Source organism: Drosophila arizonae, chromosome 3 (assembly GCF_054131065.1).
Source record: "Drosophila arizonae isolate 15081-1271.41 chromosome 3, UAZ_ARI_1.0, whole genome shotgun sequence".
Classification (NCBI taxonomy): Eukaryota; Metazoa; Arthropoda; class Insecta; order Diptera; family Drosophilidae; genus Drosophila; species Drosophila arizonae.
Genome location: NC_142923.1, coordinates 9,319,214 through 9,334,800, shown reverse-complemented (window position 1 = coordinate 9,334,800; position 15,587 = coordinate 9,319,214). Strand labels below are relative to the sequence as shown.

The 15,587-nt window shown below is 42.1% G+C and overlaps 4 protein-coding genes and 1 non-coding gene across 5 annotated transcripts; 3 read left to right on the top strand and 2 right to left on the bottom strand.

The window, feature by feature from the left end:
• Positions 1-53: 53 nt before the first annotated feature.
• mAcon1 (Mitochondrial aconitase 1) lies at positions 54-4,465 on the top strand. The gene is made up of 4 exons (XM_018002983.2): positions 54-238; positions 1,630-3,261; positions 3,327-3,830; positions 3,901-4,465. Exons 1-4 carry the CDS (start codon positions 206-208, stop codon positions 4,087-4,089), a joined length of 2,358 nt encoding a protein of 785 aa, XP_017858472.1. The 5' UTR covers positions 54-205; the 3' UTR covers positions 4,090-4,465.
• Positions 4,466-4,775: 310 nt separating this feature from the next.
• LOC108610723 (uncharacterized) lies at positions 4,776-5,995 on the top strand. Its single transcript, XM_018002990.2, has 2 exons — positions 4,776-5,236; positions 5,687-5,995. Exons 1-2 carry the CDS (start codon positions 4,802-4,804, stop codon positions 5,870-5,872), a joined length of 621 nt encoding a protein of 206 aa, XP_017858479.1. The 5' UTR covers positions 4,776-4,801; the 3' UTR covers positions 5,873-5,995.
• Positions 5,992-12,017, bottom strand: bur (GMP synthase burgundy). The gene is made up of 11 exons (XM_018002985.2): positions 11,366-12,017; positions 10,281-10,358; positions 9,816-9,923; positions 9,446-9,750; positions 8,893-9,193; positions 8,733-8,829; positions 8,296-8,665; positions 7,809-8,001; positions 7,336-7,740; positions 7,072-7,263; positions 5,992-7,008 (listed from the first exon to the last, which is right to left on the bottom strand). Exons 2-11 carry the CDS (start codon positions 10,311-10,313, stop codon positions 6,907-6,909), a joined length of 2,106 nt encoding a protein of 701 aa, XP_017858474.1. The 5' UTR covers positions 10,314-10,358; positions 11,366-12,017; the 3' UTR covers positions 5,992-6,906.
• On the bottom strand, positions 9,257-9,390 carry LOC149269643 (small Cajal body-specific RNA PsiU2-38.40.4). The gene has a single exon (XR_016269574.1).
• A 77-nt stretch (positions 12,018-12,094) lies between the features above and the next one.
• On the top strand, positions 12,095-14,976 carry Mcm10 (minichromosome maintenance 10 homolog). The gene is made up of 2 exons (XM_018002982.2): positions 12,095-13,434; positions 13,489-14,976. The coding sequence occupies exons 1-2, from the start codon at positions 12,216-12,218 to the stop codon at positions 14,643-14,645; spliced, it is 2,376 nt and encodes a 791-aa protein (XP_017858471.1). The 5' UTR covers positions 12,095-12,215; the 3' UTR covers positions 14,646-14,976.
• The last annotated feature ends 611 nt before the right edge of the window (positions 14,977-15,587 follow it).

Genomic DNA, 15,587 nt, shown 5'->3' with positions numbered 1-15,587 from the left:
GTCACATCACATCATTTATGCTCATCTCTAATACCATGTCACCCTCACCGCCAGCCAGTTTTCGCGATTTGCGCTCAGTCTGTGTTAAAATCTTCCGGCTGAGAAGGCTGAAAATTTTGACGACTGTGTTATCACTGAAAGCCACCATACAAAATTTCGAGTGTTTATATATAGTTTGATATTGTACGAAAGAAGTCGCGTAATTATGGCAGCGAGATTAATGAACGCTCAGGCACAGGTACGTGTTGCCAAATAAGCATGCCAAGAAAAGTTCTGGAAGCGCGAATCGGGAACCTGTGCATCCAGACACACACATACGCACACGCATACGCATGCAGAAAAATCAATTTATGCTGATAAGACAATTAAAGTCCAATAACAATATATTAAAACAGTGTGCCGTCAATTAAATGGTGCATATTCATATGCATATTTGCAGGAAAAGTAAATGCAAATTGGAATTTTTCGCGTTGCGCTTTTCTAACCTAAAAGCCAATCAAAAAGTTGTTACCTAACCGAGCATTTTCTGCTGCTCTTTTTTAATTTTCCAAAAAAGTAGTATATAGTTAATATGAGTGCGTGTGAGTGTGTGTGAATTATTGCAGCTCAGTAGCAGAAATAAAAACGAATAATAAAATTCAACAAAAATAACTAATTGCTACAATTTAAGCAACGTGCTAAGAATGTATTTATGTAAGCATCGTTATTCAACGTTGCGAGAAACACTGCCATATATCTTATTAGTTCTTATCTGCTGACACTTTGATAGTATTTTTAATTAGAGTACATAAATATATATGAAAGTGTATTGTATATGAAAGTCACTTTAATACAAAAATTAAGAATAAACAAGTAAACAGCCTGCAGTTTGGGAGCTCTGATACATATGCAATGGGTGCAATAACATTTCCAACTCCGACGCCTTGAAGCTATTGAACTTTTGACGTAGTTTGCAGCGTTCTCTCTACTCTCCTGTTGTTGTTTTTATTGATCACGTGAAATAATTAGAAGTGTTTAGTAATGCATATAAAGTCAAAAGCACATCAATGTTGATTTTAAGTTTTTCCACTCTGAGAGGGCTATCAACTTTGAAAACTACATACTGTGGAGACAAATAGTTATTATTGGATAATAGTAGTGTCCTCTTTACTAACCAAGTGGCATGCCCTGTTGTCAATGGCTATCTTATCGTTAGACTATTGATACGATTAATTAATAATATAAGCGTCCGTGATATGTTAATCAACTATTATTTATAGCGTGGCCCCTATGCGAATCACAAGGTTTACGCATTGCATTAGCGATGCGCAAACAAATTATTTAGTCAATGATTTATGATTAAATAGAAATGTTAACTGAACTGCAACAAAATGTTTGCTGTTAATAACGGTGTTGTTAATGTAAATATGTATCTTATAAATATTTGCCTAAGCTTGCTGCAGTGGCATAAATGTTATTTATATATATTTATCTGTTAATATTTCTGATAGTCTAATGTTACATACATCTAAATGTTACATAACATGTAACTGTTAGTACTGGATTATGCTATTAGCCTAGTTCCACACCATCTAATAAGCTGTAATCTAACTAAATTCCAATATGCTAATTGCTTAATTAATTTCACAGGTGTGCAAATTGGGCAAACATGTTGTGGATCCCATGGCACGTCAATTCCATGCTTCCTGCTACACCGCCTCCAAGGTGGCCCTGTCGAAATTCGACTCGGACGTCTATTTGCCTTACGATAAGCTGAACAAGCGTCTGGAAGTGGTGCGCAGTCGTCTGAATCGCCCTCTGACTCTGTCCGAGAAGGTTCTGTATTCGCATTTGGATGATCCGGCGAATCAGGATATTGTGCGTGGCACTTCGTATCTGCGTCTGCGGCCCGACCGTGTGGCCATGCAGGATGCCACTGCTCAGATGGCCCTGTTGCAGTTCATCTCCTCCGGATTGAAGAAGGTTGCTGTACCCTCGACCGTGCACTGCGATCACTTGATCGAGGCGCAAGTTGGTGGACCCAAGGATTTGGCCCGTGCCAAGGATCTGAACCGTGAGGTTTACGATTTCTTGGCGTCGACGTGCGCCAAGTATGGTCTGGGCTTCTGGAAGCCAGGCAGCGGTATCATCCATCAGATCATCCTGGAGAATTACGCCTTCCCCGGCCTGCTGATGATCGGTACGGACTCGCACACCCCCAACGGCGGCGGTCTCGGTGGCCTATGCATTGGTGTCGGTGGTGCTGATGCCGTCGATGTCATGGCCGACATACCCTGGGAGTTGAAGTGCCCCAAGGTCATTGGTGTCAACTTGAGTGGCAAGATAAGTGGCTGGACCTCGCCCAAGGATGTCATCCTGAAGGTGGCTGATATCCTGACCGTCAAGGGCGGCACTGGTGCCATCATTGAATACCACGGCAAGGGTGTTGACTCCATCTCTTGCACGGGCATGGCAACCATTTGCAACATGGGTGCTGAAATTGGTGCTACCACCTCACTGTTCCCCTTCAATCAGCGCATGGCCGACTACCTGAAGTCCACCGGTCGCGGTGGCATCGCTGCCGAAGCCCAGAAATTCCAGTCCAAGATCCTGTCCGCGGACAAAAATTGTGAATACGATGAGCTGATTGAAATCAATCTGGATACACTGGAACCGCATGTGAATGGTCCATTCACTCCAGATTTGGCTCATCCCATCAGCAAGCTGGGCGAGAACTCCAAGAAGAACGGCTATCCACTTGACATCAAGGTTGGCCTGATTGGATCCTGCACAAACTCGTCGTACGAGGATATGGGTCGTTGTGCCAGCATTGCCAAGGACGCCATGAGCCACGGTATCAAGTCAAAGATCCCCTTCAATGTGACACCCGGCTCTGAGCAGATCCGTGCCACCATTGAGCGCGATGGCATCTCTGAAGTATTCGACAAGTTTGGCGGCACTGTGCTGGCCAATGCCTGTGGCCCCTGCATCGGTCAGTGGGATCGTCAGGATGTGAAGAAGGGCGACAAGAACACCATTGTCACCTCGTACAATCGCAACTTCACCGGTCGTAACGATGCCAATCCGGCTACTCATTGCTTTGTGACCAGTCCCGAGATGGTCACCGCCTTGTCCATTGCCGGTCGCCTGGATTTCAACCCGTTGACGGATGAGCTCACTGGCGCCGATGGCAAGAAGTTCAAGCTGAAGGCACCCTTCGGCGATGAGCTGCCCGCCAAGGGCTTCGATCCCGGTCAGGATACCTACACTGCACCACCACCTGTAAGTTAAGATTTTTCCGTTAATTTCTGATATTGAAAGATAATCGAAATTTCATTGCTCAACAGTCCGGCGAAAATGTCAAAGTTGTTGTAGATCCCAAATCGCAGCGCCTGCAACTGCTGGAGCCATTCGACAAGTGGTCTGGCCAGGATTTGACCGATATGACTGTGCTGATCAAGGTTAAGGGCAAGTGCACCACAGATCACATTTCTGCCGCTGGCCCCTGGTTGAAGTATCGCGGCCATTTGGACAACATTTCCAACAACATGTTCATTGGCGCCACCAACTCTGAGAACAACGAGATGAACAAAATCAAGAACCAGCGCACTGGCAAGTGGGGCAATGTGCCCGAAGTCGCCCGCGACTACAAGGCTAACAACATCAAGTGGGTGGCCGTCGGTGATGAGAACTACGGCGAGGGCTCCTCTCGCGAGCATGCCGCACTCGAGCCACGTCACTTGGGTGGACGCGCCATCATTGTGAAGTCATTTGCTCGCATCCACGAGACCAACCTGAAGAAACAGGGTCTGCTGCCATTGACCTTCGCCAATGCTGCCGACTATGATAAGGTAGATACGATAAGATATACAAATAGATAAAGAATGGAATAGAAAATTATAATATTTGATATATTTGTAGATCCAACCTACAAGCAAGATTTCACTGCTGAATCTGAACAGCTTGGCGCCCGGCAAGCCCGTCGACTGCGAAATCAAGAACGGCGATAAGGTGGAAAGGATTAAGCTGAACCATACGCTCAACGAACTGCAGATCGGTTGGTTCAAGGCAGGCAGCGCTCTTAACCGCATGAAGGAGTTGGCCAATTAAGTTACTTAGTCCCCCCCCTCTCGAGAAGCCTTACATACACACACAGACACATACACTCAAGACAGACAGCCAACCATATATATACACCCGACATAAAACGCAAGCAATCAAATTATGGTATTGTTTTTTAAAAAAATATTTTTAATTTTTTATTTGGCGCGTTGCTTTTAAATTTTTTATTCAGTGTCGCAAATGCAAATAGTGAAGGTTATGTAATCGAAAAAATGAAATCGAGAAATTGTGAAACAGTTTTATATATATATATATATACAATTATACATACATTAATTATATTTAGTTGAACTTTTGTTTATTTGCAAATTTGTTTGCTGCGAATGCGAATAAAATTTATTGTAATTGTATGAAAGAAAGCAAAGATGTTTTATGTAAATTATTTTTTGCTTTTTGTTTGTTTTTCTCGAAGCGGACAATAAACGGACACACAATCCAAGCGTGGAGAAGTGCTGAACCATCTCCTAGTCGCAACATTAAACACACTCACTCACACATTTGTTTAAACTAATTGTATCAATTATGAAATTTAAATTTAGTAAGCGTTATAAAGCAAATAAAACTGAAATTCAATAATGCTTTCCGTTTTCAAATTATGAAACGTTGTAAGGCAAATGAAGCATAGAAACGCTTTCCACAATCTCCTGATTTTCACGTCAATCGATCGAAATACCAAGTGTCTAAATTTCCAGTTTGCATTATGGCTAATCAATGGCGATTGCCGGGCTCGACTAGGTCCACATCTATAACAAATTTGACGCTCTGCTCGAAGCAAGCGAAGCGCAAGTGGCGCTACAAATTCAAGTTTCTCGATTTATACAAGGAAAAAGAATGCCTGTGGATGGAGAATCACAAGGATTTTCTCAATTTTGAATTAAAGGACGAGGTCTGGGAACAGCTTGCCCAGGAAATGTGCTGCCCCGAACGCCCCCATCCGAAGCCCGACAAATGGAGACATCTGGTCATCAAATGGCGCTACAACGTGCAATTGGAGCAACTGCGTAAACAGGAGGCGAAACATTTCGACAAACTGAATGAATTGCCCCGCAAACTGCGCTATTCGGATAGATTGCAGTTTCTAATCAAACACACGTTCGATCGCAAAAAGAATGTACAGGCAGTAACGCCAGTAGCGGTAAGTCTAAAGATCTGGAATACTATCCTTATATAGTTTCAAGACCTGAAAACTTTATGGCATAGATGCTCATAAATTCACGAATTTATGAAAGTAATTCCGTACGTATAACTTACATGAGGACTTTCCATAAACATATAACATATTATAAATTTGTTGAGTATAATCATATAAGCTTGTCTGTATGGCAACAATCAATCAATTTTAAATCTATCTCGCTGAATCATATGTTTTTCAAAATAATCTACGAATATGACCCAAGCTGTGTCGAGCTTAGTATATTAATAAGAATAATTATTTAAACACAATCTTCATGACTAAACTATAACTATTTACTATTATAGCTACTTGGCAGATATAGTAATGCATTTTGCAATTTTTGAGATTTAAATAGGAATTCTCGTCTGTAATATATAATATTAATACGCTTAACATTATGGTTTCTCTTAGCGTACGCCTGAGCCATTAACCTCGCCGACACAGGAGAGCCTTGCCGCCAAATGCATGCGTTTGGGTCGTTGTAAGAGCAAACTTCACACATCCTTTGGACAAAAGCTGCGAACAATGGAGAAGATCCGAAATAAACGATGCTGCACAATGTGCCTGTCGCCAGAGGCACTACATCGAATACTGTAGAGCCCGAATATTAACGTATTTGAGAGCCGAATTAAATAAATCTGAAAAAGAGAACAGTCGTCCATTTCGTAATTTCATAACATTTCACTTTGTATTTACATTATAATAGCCTTTTCAAATTTATTACATTTCGGTTTTTATTGGTTTTTGTTTTTCTTTGTAATCATAATAATTTGCTTTGCTGTGGTTGTTTTTTGCCATTTAAATAGTAAAACGTTTTTTTATATAACAATTCATAATTTTAGCTTACAATAGTGTTTCTTATGTTTTGTGTATGTGTTTTTATATATTTCGTACTTACAATTTTCTGTTTTGCAAACACGATTTCTTCGAAAACAGTTTTCATGCAAATATACAACGTTCAGAACATGGTTTTGCATTAATTTAATATCTGTATATATATACACATGTATATATATATAACTGTTATGCGTATATATATGCATATATATAAATATATGTATAATTATGTATATAACTAAAAAATGCGTAAATAAATTGGTTTTTGTTTCTTATGTATATTATGTGTTTTGTTAATTTCCTTTTCATAAAAGGAACAAATCGCACATGCGGATCAAACATGTTCATATTTCAATATACAGCAATATATCATATCATCTCATCTGGTGTTATTCTCTGTTTTATGCTTAACATCGTTTCGCGTTACTATTAATTACACACAATAATCGATATTATAAACCTGAATTGATTTGTTAATATTTTGTTTTTGTTGTTGTTCATCATTTGTTTTTGTGTAAGCGGCACTCTAAATAATATTTACGCTCTTTTTGTCTCTGTCAGTGTCCCTCATGTCAATTGCCTACAGTTTTCCTCAATATCAGGTATCAGCTGACATGGGATTTCACTGAACAACTGGCGGCATCTCTGCTATTGTCTCATGCGTCTCGTCTAATATTGTTTATTGTTGGTTTGGTTTGTAATTTTGTAATTTACCATTTTGTAGTAGTTGTTTATTGATTCTACATATCTCTATTTCTATGAAATGGCTGTTAAAGATTTTGGTTTGGAACGCATCATTCCCACTCGGTGGTGCCAGGCGGCTTGGCTGTCAAGTCGTAGAGTACCCTCGAGATGCCATCCAATTTAGAAATATCTCGCACAATTTGATTTAGAACCTGTGAATTATAAATAATACGTATCTAATATCTGTTTGAATGAGCATGAATCATGTAACGCACATGCAATGGCAGTTGAGCAGATCCGGGCACAGCTGGCACACCAGTCATAAAATCGTTCGTTATAAATGGACGCAATACCACTGATCTTCTGCAGGAAGGCGTACGATTAATCGGATCACGATCGAAGTGCACGGGTATCAGAACTACGGGCATTTGTGAGATTTTTCGATACAGTCCCTCTTTCATTATAATCTATTGAGTTAGGGAAGAATAGAAAAAGCCTTCGAATCATAAGCAATTTGATCGATTAGAAAACAAACTCACCTCATTAGCTATAGCGTCCGCTTGCCTGAGTTGCGCCAGTACTACAGTGTTCAGCGTTGTGTGCGTTATATCTGTAATTAGATACTGCACGGGCTCGCCAAAGATATAACAGACTCGGTTAACGTTATGCAATATGCGTGGTATGATTTTGGCCAAAAATAACATGTCAGTCCAGTTGGGCTCCGGGGTCGTCGTTGACAAGCCAACAACATAGCTGTAGGTGCGCTTATCACCCTGTACACCCACCGAGCGTACCGGCAGTAGAGTAGCCTGTATATCGGAATTGGCAGAGATGCGCAGCAGTTCCTTTTGCTCAGCTTCACTAGTGGCGCCTGTGACACGATTAATGAGCGCATGATTCTTTTGTAGTTTATTTTTGTAGTCCACTATAACGCGCACAATGACCTGTGAACAAATCGATTTCAAGTTAACTAAATTCGTTAGAGAAATGCGATTTTCTGATTGCTACTTGCCTGTGTTTCCGAGTAATCCTTCTCCATATATGCTTCCTCGGCGCAAAGAACGCGTATGGCTAGACCAGGACCGGGGAACGGCTGCCTCTCGACCAATTCCGCTGGCAGGCCAAGATCATTGCCCAGGTCACGCACCTCATCCTTGTGGAAGTCACATAATGGTTCTACGACACGGCCAGCATTACGCAGCTCCCTATAAACAAATGTGACTCACATTAAAATGAGAATATCAAAATTGATAATTGACCTCGTTCATATATAAAATATATGGATAGGCGAACACAAATAAGTATATCCTTGGCAGCGACGTGCCATCACTTGCCTACAACTTGTTGTAGGCTCAATTTCTTTAAAATGTTTGGCTCCAGTTATATGTTCCATATATGGATTGCTTCCGATATACATATGAATTTCAAATATTTTTCCCAAGGCATACCAAAAACAAACTAAAATATAATAAAGTATCTTGAATATGCTATCGCTCTACCGAATCAGATCCGTGTCATTGTGATGCGTTTTAATTGTTTCGGCATTCGTGCTGACCATATTCGATGCAGACTCAATCAAATCCGGCCTCAGTGTACCCTGCGCCAAGAGGACCTCCTCGGGCTTCAGTTTCAGCTCAGCCACCACATCGTTAGTCACTTTCACAAATATATCACCGATTATTTTTCGCTTCTCCTCCGGGTTGTAGGTCTGACATAACATGGGCGTTTCAACTACCGAATACTGGCCGGGTCGTTTCACTTGCGTGGTGCCCTTGAGGAACGTGTAGCATTCTTTACGCACTATCAAATCAATGCCAATATCTCGCAATGAACGCACTACATTTTCGCTTTCATTTTTTCGCATGAAACCTATAAGGGAGAAATATGCAAATGGTTAGTCAGGTTGAATATTAACATTGTACAATGGCAATATTACCATTATCCACATGAACTGCTATAATCTGATTAGGATGCAGCGCTCGTCGCAGCAATGCAGCACAGACACTTGAATCAACGCCTCCACTGACTAGCAACTGTTTAAGAATTTGTGAAACAATGAGATATGGATTTCTATTATATTATGTTTATATACATACCAAAACTTTATTATTGCCCACTTTTTCGCGTATGTACCGAATGCATTCCTCTTTTCGACTGCCCATGGTAAAGTTAGGAGTTAGTTCGCAAATTTCGTATAGAAAATTGGATAGCATTTGTTTGCCGTTGATAGTTAGATCGACTTCTGGATGAAATTGAACACCATAGATTCTCAATACCTCACTGTAAATGGCCGTCACAATCCGATTTGTTGACCAGCCACCCACTTTCAACTGATCGCCCACTCGGTCCACGCTATCGCCATGGGTGAGCAGCACGGACTGTGTACGGCTAAGGCGACTGTAACAGAGAAACATTGGTTAATAAAATGAGCAACAGAATGCATTTCAAAAAGAATTAAGTGAATGTCAAGCCACGTGTAGATCAGTTTATAGACTACGCTAAACTGAACTGTTCTTGGCTTTAACTTTGCTCTGGCAGCATTGTATCAGCGCTCAAATAAACTGACAATTTGAAGACTTTCTTGTTGCTGCTGACGAGAATCAGAAAAGAATAGATGGATAGATGATAGGGAGAAGGAGGCAACCATACCTGAATAAAGGACATGACGTTTCAATCTCAATATTTTGTTGTCCATCCTCCCGCACGCCAGTCTTGACAACACTGCCGCCGAACTCTTTGTTGATTAACTGCATGCCATAGCAGATGCCAAGCACTGGGATTTTCAGTTTAAATAGATCGGGATCGTACGTGGGTGCATCTTCGGCATAAACTGAATTGGGTCCGCCGGATATGATTATGCCTCGATAGCCATTATCACGTATTGTTGCGGCAGGCGTATCCAATGGCAGAATATCCGATTCTACTAAAAGTTCTCGAACCTTGCGATCGATTACCTGCATCGAGAGTTGTATGTATTTAATTATAGCTATTACTATATATAGTTATAGAGACGACTTACCTTGCCATACTGTGCACCAGCATCCAGTATAACAATTTTATCGTGTCGCAGTCCATTCTCCGCTGTCGTTAGGTATATAGTTGTACTCATATCTTTATCGTTGCAGCACTGACCAGGATGACGCCGAGGAGAACAGACAAAGAGAGTGAGCGGGAGCGAGAGAGATAGAGAGACAAAGAGAAAGATGGCGTGATTAGCAGCTGCCGTTAATAATAAGTGCCATGCAATTCTCTAAAGCAGCCAAATACGAATAGCAATATGCGCCAGATCTGTAAGCATATTTATATGCCTGCCAATAGGTGTGTGGAACTGTGGTGCCATGTTTCGGGCTGCGTAATTGAAGCATGTGCTACAAGGTCGAAATTGAATTGAATTGAATTTAAAGCCATATCAACAAATGCAATAAACAACACATCGGATCTGTTTAACTTTGGTAAGGTAACAAACAAATGGAACAACACATACCGGTAAAATCTTTTGGATCACACGTAGAATCATTCAACATGCAGACATGAAATTGTCAGGCCAAGTTTTGCGACAATTCTACGATAGATAAACATTTTCATTTTGGTCAACAGCAAAGAGTAAAAAAAATTTATTCAATGAGGAGGTGGCGGCGTTAGCGGCGGTGGCAACGGCGTGACAAAAAAGGTCAAAAGGCGACGCCTTCCAAATGAATTGAACATACATATATTTTTCTTTACCAGTGTGTTATGAGCATATGAAATGGGTGTGGGTGGGGGCGAACTCGACGTAATTTAGCGAGAAACACAGATTTGTTATTTTTTGTTAGTTGTTTTTATTTTATCCCCAAATCACAATTGCACTAGGCCATTTATTTGATTTTTTTTTTTTTTGTTCTGTCATTGGAGCGTGTGTGGGGGCCGGCACTGACCGCGACAGATGACATGCAGAAAGAGCATGAGAGAGCGGGTGTTGTGCACGTCTGCGTTTGCGAATGTGTATGTGTGAGTGCGGAGAAGAGGTGAACGGCGCTAAAAAGGAGACAGGCGAATGAAAACTCAAAACACGCGCTGCGAATGCAAAACGCCGTGGAATGCGAAAATGCGTAAAGGGAAATGTGCAAAAAGCAAACGGTAAACGATGTTGGGGCTATGTTTCTAACTGTTGTTATTGTGTTTATGTGGCAACTCTATGCTTTTGCATTTTTAAAACACTTTCGGATCAATTATTCGTGTGCCCGTTTCCTCTATAGCATGCGCTCAGGCAATGTTGCATTGCGATAAGCAAATGGCAACAAAAAAAACCGCATAAGTCAAAGGCTATCAACAAGCACCAAAAACAACAACAGCAACTGCAACGACAAAATGCAACTTGAGATGCAATTGGGGGACACACGTGGGGAAAATGGTTTTGAATCAAGCTATAGCCACAAAACGACCACGGTTATCTGTATGTCATGCAATTTGTGAGCGCATTCAAAAGTCGGTCAAAAGCACACGCATTTGCACACGTCGAAAATGCAAAAAGGAAAAAAAGTGTGAGATTCGCAGTTAGTGGGAGGCGCTGGCTGATGCTAAATTTCTTACCTGGTTTGCTAATTACCGGGCGGAGGTGGGGGCCTATTGAGTAGGCAGAAAAACACTTTATTCTTAAACACTAAATTACACGTTTTATGCTGGGTGCAGTATTCCGGGTATCTTTGATTTGACCAGCACACTTCTTTCTTTTTTGCTTTTTTTGGAAAATCGGCACCGCGTCCGACTCCGTCAAATCCGCAAATATTTGACAATTTTTAGGGCCTTACGAAAGCCGCTGCAGCTGGCACATTGGTGTCTGAGTAATATTCCTTGTAAACGTTTATAAGATATGCGGCTATTGGCGATTTACCACTGTCCAGAGCAACACAATTTAAATATTACGGTGCTCTGCAACTAAACTTTTCGTGAATAAAAGCCGAAAGATGACATATTGACGAAGAAATTAGTGTTGGGTTGTGAATGAGCGAAAAAAATGAACCATTGGCTCAAATGAATAAAGGGTTCTAAATTATTGCGAATTCCGTGTATATGCATTTAATATTGCGCACTCATGTATTCCATGGAGTTCATCTATCTGTTAAAATTGTCTATAATCATCAATTTACTGAAATGCATCAGAACAATCAAATGTTGAAATTTTTGCAAAATCATTTTTTCTAATTTTGAGAGCGACGAGCGAATTTAATAACAGTTTACAGCACTGGAAGGCTACTGAATTCAGCGTTGCTGTGGATATCTTAAACAATAATCGATAGCATTAAAATGCCAGTGTTGGTAAATGCAGGTCGTACAGCATTACTCAATACACAACAGTTGGCCCGCCAAAAATGATTTGTATGCGCGCTCTTTCGGATCCGTCGTGAAAATCTCTTTATATTTTTAAATTTCAACACTAACAATGAGTCCCGCAAACAAATCAGAGGCTGATATAAGCGTAGAAGACGAAGAAGAAATACTAGCACTTGAAAAATTGCTAGGCGAAGCTGAAAACGATAATGGAACGGAAAGTGCAAACGCAGCAGCGGCAGCAGCTGCTGCAGCACCACCGAAACCACCAACATTAGCCACCGCAGTGCCCCGATTACGTGAAGACGACAGCTTTGCAAACGCCTTTAGCTATGAGGTGACCGCCAAGCCAGCAAAAACAAATGCAGAGACAACAGCGAAAGCCGCAGAGCCAGAGCTCGACTCATCGGACGACGAAGAAGTCAAGAACTTCTTGGAGCGTAAATATAATGAATACGGCAGCGACATCAATAAAAAACTCAAACAGCAGCGTGAAACTGCACACGAAAGCAAAGTGGCACGCGAGGTGGATCAGTCATTGAGGACAACGACAAAACTGGTGACCTCATCGCCACAGCCGGAGGCACTGCGTCTCAAGAATCCGCATAATCCCATCAAACGAACGGCGCTGACAAGCAACTCTTTCCAAAGACCACCAGCTACAGCAGCAGCAGCTACTGCCACAACCACTGGCCAATCTCTGCAGCAGTCAAAGATCACGGCTGTTTACACGGATCCCGTTTTCGGACTGCGTATGATCAATCCATTGATATCCAGTACTTTGCTGCAAGAGCGCATGAATGGCCGCAAGGCGGTGCCTTTTTCTGGTCTAGCCTTTCACATTGAACGCGGTGATTTGTCCAAGGATTGGGTCATTGCCGGTGCATTGGTCACTAAACAGCCGGTGCGAAATACCAAAAAAGGTGATCCTTATTCCACGTGGACTCTCTCAGATCTGCGTGGCGAAATGAAGACTGCCACCGTCTTCCTCTTCAAGGAGGCACACAAATCATTATGGAAAACAGCTGAAGGCATGTGCCTGGCCGTGCTCAATCCAACTATCTTTGAGAAGCGCGCGGGCAGCAAAGATGTCGCCTGTCTGTCCATCGATACCTCCCAGAAGGTCATGATTCTCGGCCAGTCCAAGGACCTGGGCACGTGCCGTGCAACCAAAAAGAACGGCGACAAATGCACAGCTCTGGTGAACCTGACCGACTGCGATTACTGCGTCTTCCACGTGAAGCAGGAGTTTGGTAAAATGTCCCGCCGATCCGAGCTACAGTCGGCGACAACGGGACGCGGCCTCAACGAGCTGCGCAACAAGGTGCTGGGTAAGCATCACAATCCCAATCAATTAGAGTTCTTATAAACATTTCTGTTTGCAGGCAAGAATGAGGTGTTCTATGGTGGTCAATCTTTCTCGGCAGTGCCGGCACGCAAGAGCGCCAAGCTCATCAACAAGGAGCGCGACCGGCTCAGCAAGCTGGCTGGATACGATATCTCGCCCTTTGCCCACAGCGTTGATCACAAGTCGAAGCCACGTTCCAGCCAGCCAGACAGTGTGCCCTATGCAGAGCGTGGTGGACCCGTCTCTCGGCTGGCCGGCAATGTGGAGGCTTCATCCAAGCAGCGTTGTAAGGATCTCGAACGCTTGCGTCTGCTCCGCGAAGAGAACGAACGTTTTGAAAAGAAAGCAGCAGCACCAACTCAAGAGACACCCACAACTCCCATACCCAAGGCAGTTGACCCGCCCACCACGCCACAAAGCGTGCCGGATAAGTTCAAGAATCGTGGATTCTCATTCGATGCTAGCCTGACACCGAAACTGGCGGGCAGCGAGAATTTCAGCTTCGAGGTGAACATTGGAGCGCGGCAGGCGCAGAGCGCCAAACTAAAAGCAGCAGCGCTGCTCAAGAAGAAGCCGCTGGAGAAGGTCAATCCGAATTCCACGCGCGGCACTGAGTCTGGCAAACGACGCGCCATCGACGAGCTGCACGAGAAGTTCAGCAGCACAGCGAAACGGCAAAAGCTCGAGGAAGAGGAACGCGAATTGATGCGTAAATCGCGCATTGAGCGAATCATGGCTGCCACATCCTCCCATACGAATCTGGTCGATATGCGCGAACAGGAGGCGCAAGACGACTACTTCAATAAGCTCGAGCGCAAAGAGGCCATGGAGGAGAAGATGTTGAGCACCTATAAAATGCCCTGCAAGGCGGTCATCTGCCAGCGCTGCAAATACACAGCCTTCTCGGCCGCCGAGCGCTGCAAGGAGGAGAAACATCCACTGAAAGTCGTGGATGCTGAGAAGCGTTTCTATCAGTGCAAAGACTGCGGCAATCGCACCACCACCGTCTTCAAGATGCCCAAGCACAGCTGTAGCAGCTGCAAAGGCTCACGCTGGGAGCGCACGGCTATGATTCGAGAGCGCAAGGTACTCACGGGCCGTGAAACTCTTTCGGTGAGAGGAGATGAGGAGACCTTTTTGGGCTGCGTGGCCAGTGGGGCGAGTCTCAATCTGCTCGTGCCCGAGGAGGAATAGATGGGTTCGAAACTCGATCGAGGAGAGGAATAGACTCGGACTGCGTAATATTGTATGTTAAATATATTTGGAATATTATATAGAAATGGCATAGTTATAAATATTTATATATATAGAGTTTTATATACAGTCTAGTATTTGGCATATACACATTGAATAAGTACAAATGGTCCAAAGTTCTTAAGGCTTATCTGTTTAGTATGTCTCTGTATGTCTTATACAAATGGCTAAATCAATGTACTCCTAAAAATATGGTGCACAAATCTTTAGCAAATCTTTTTGGGCTTTCGATTTTATAAATATAAATTTTTGGTAAGTTTTTTAAAAAGGACTTTTTTGTTTCTGATTTACACCACTCAATTTTGTTAGATTTGCTTAAAGCTGAATTATGTTTCGTATGTTCCATATTTGTGACAAGAAGCGCATTAATTTGTTGCAATTGTGAATAGATTATATGTATATAATTATGGGTATAATTAGATCTAAGGCGTATGGGTAGTACTTAAATTCAAATTTTCTTTGAAAGGCAACTAGAGCTCTTTAAAGTATAGGCATAAGCTTAGCAGGGTTAAGTTTTATAAATATTTCGATTCAAGATTGTCGAAGATATTGGAGAATAGTGTTGTAAGTTACTAAGTTTGTTGGATAGTGAATTATGAAGTTTAAAAACTTAGTATTGAAGCGAGCTAGACTCTGAAGCAAAAAGGAATTTGTGAGAAGGAATGATAATTAAAGAGTAGATGTTTATGAAGTTGGTAACTTAAAGATTGAAGATATTCTAACTGAAGGAAATGATGAAATGATACATATATAGGAATTCCTATTTAGAAATTTTGAAATATGTACATAGCTCAATCGATTCATTTCAAGAAATAATATATAGGAATTTATGTTGAACTTTCTATTTAGAAATTTTGAAATATTTATCTCAATTGATGAAGA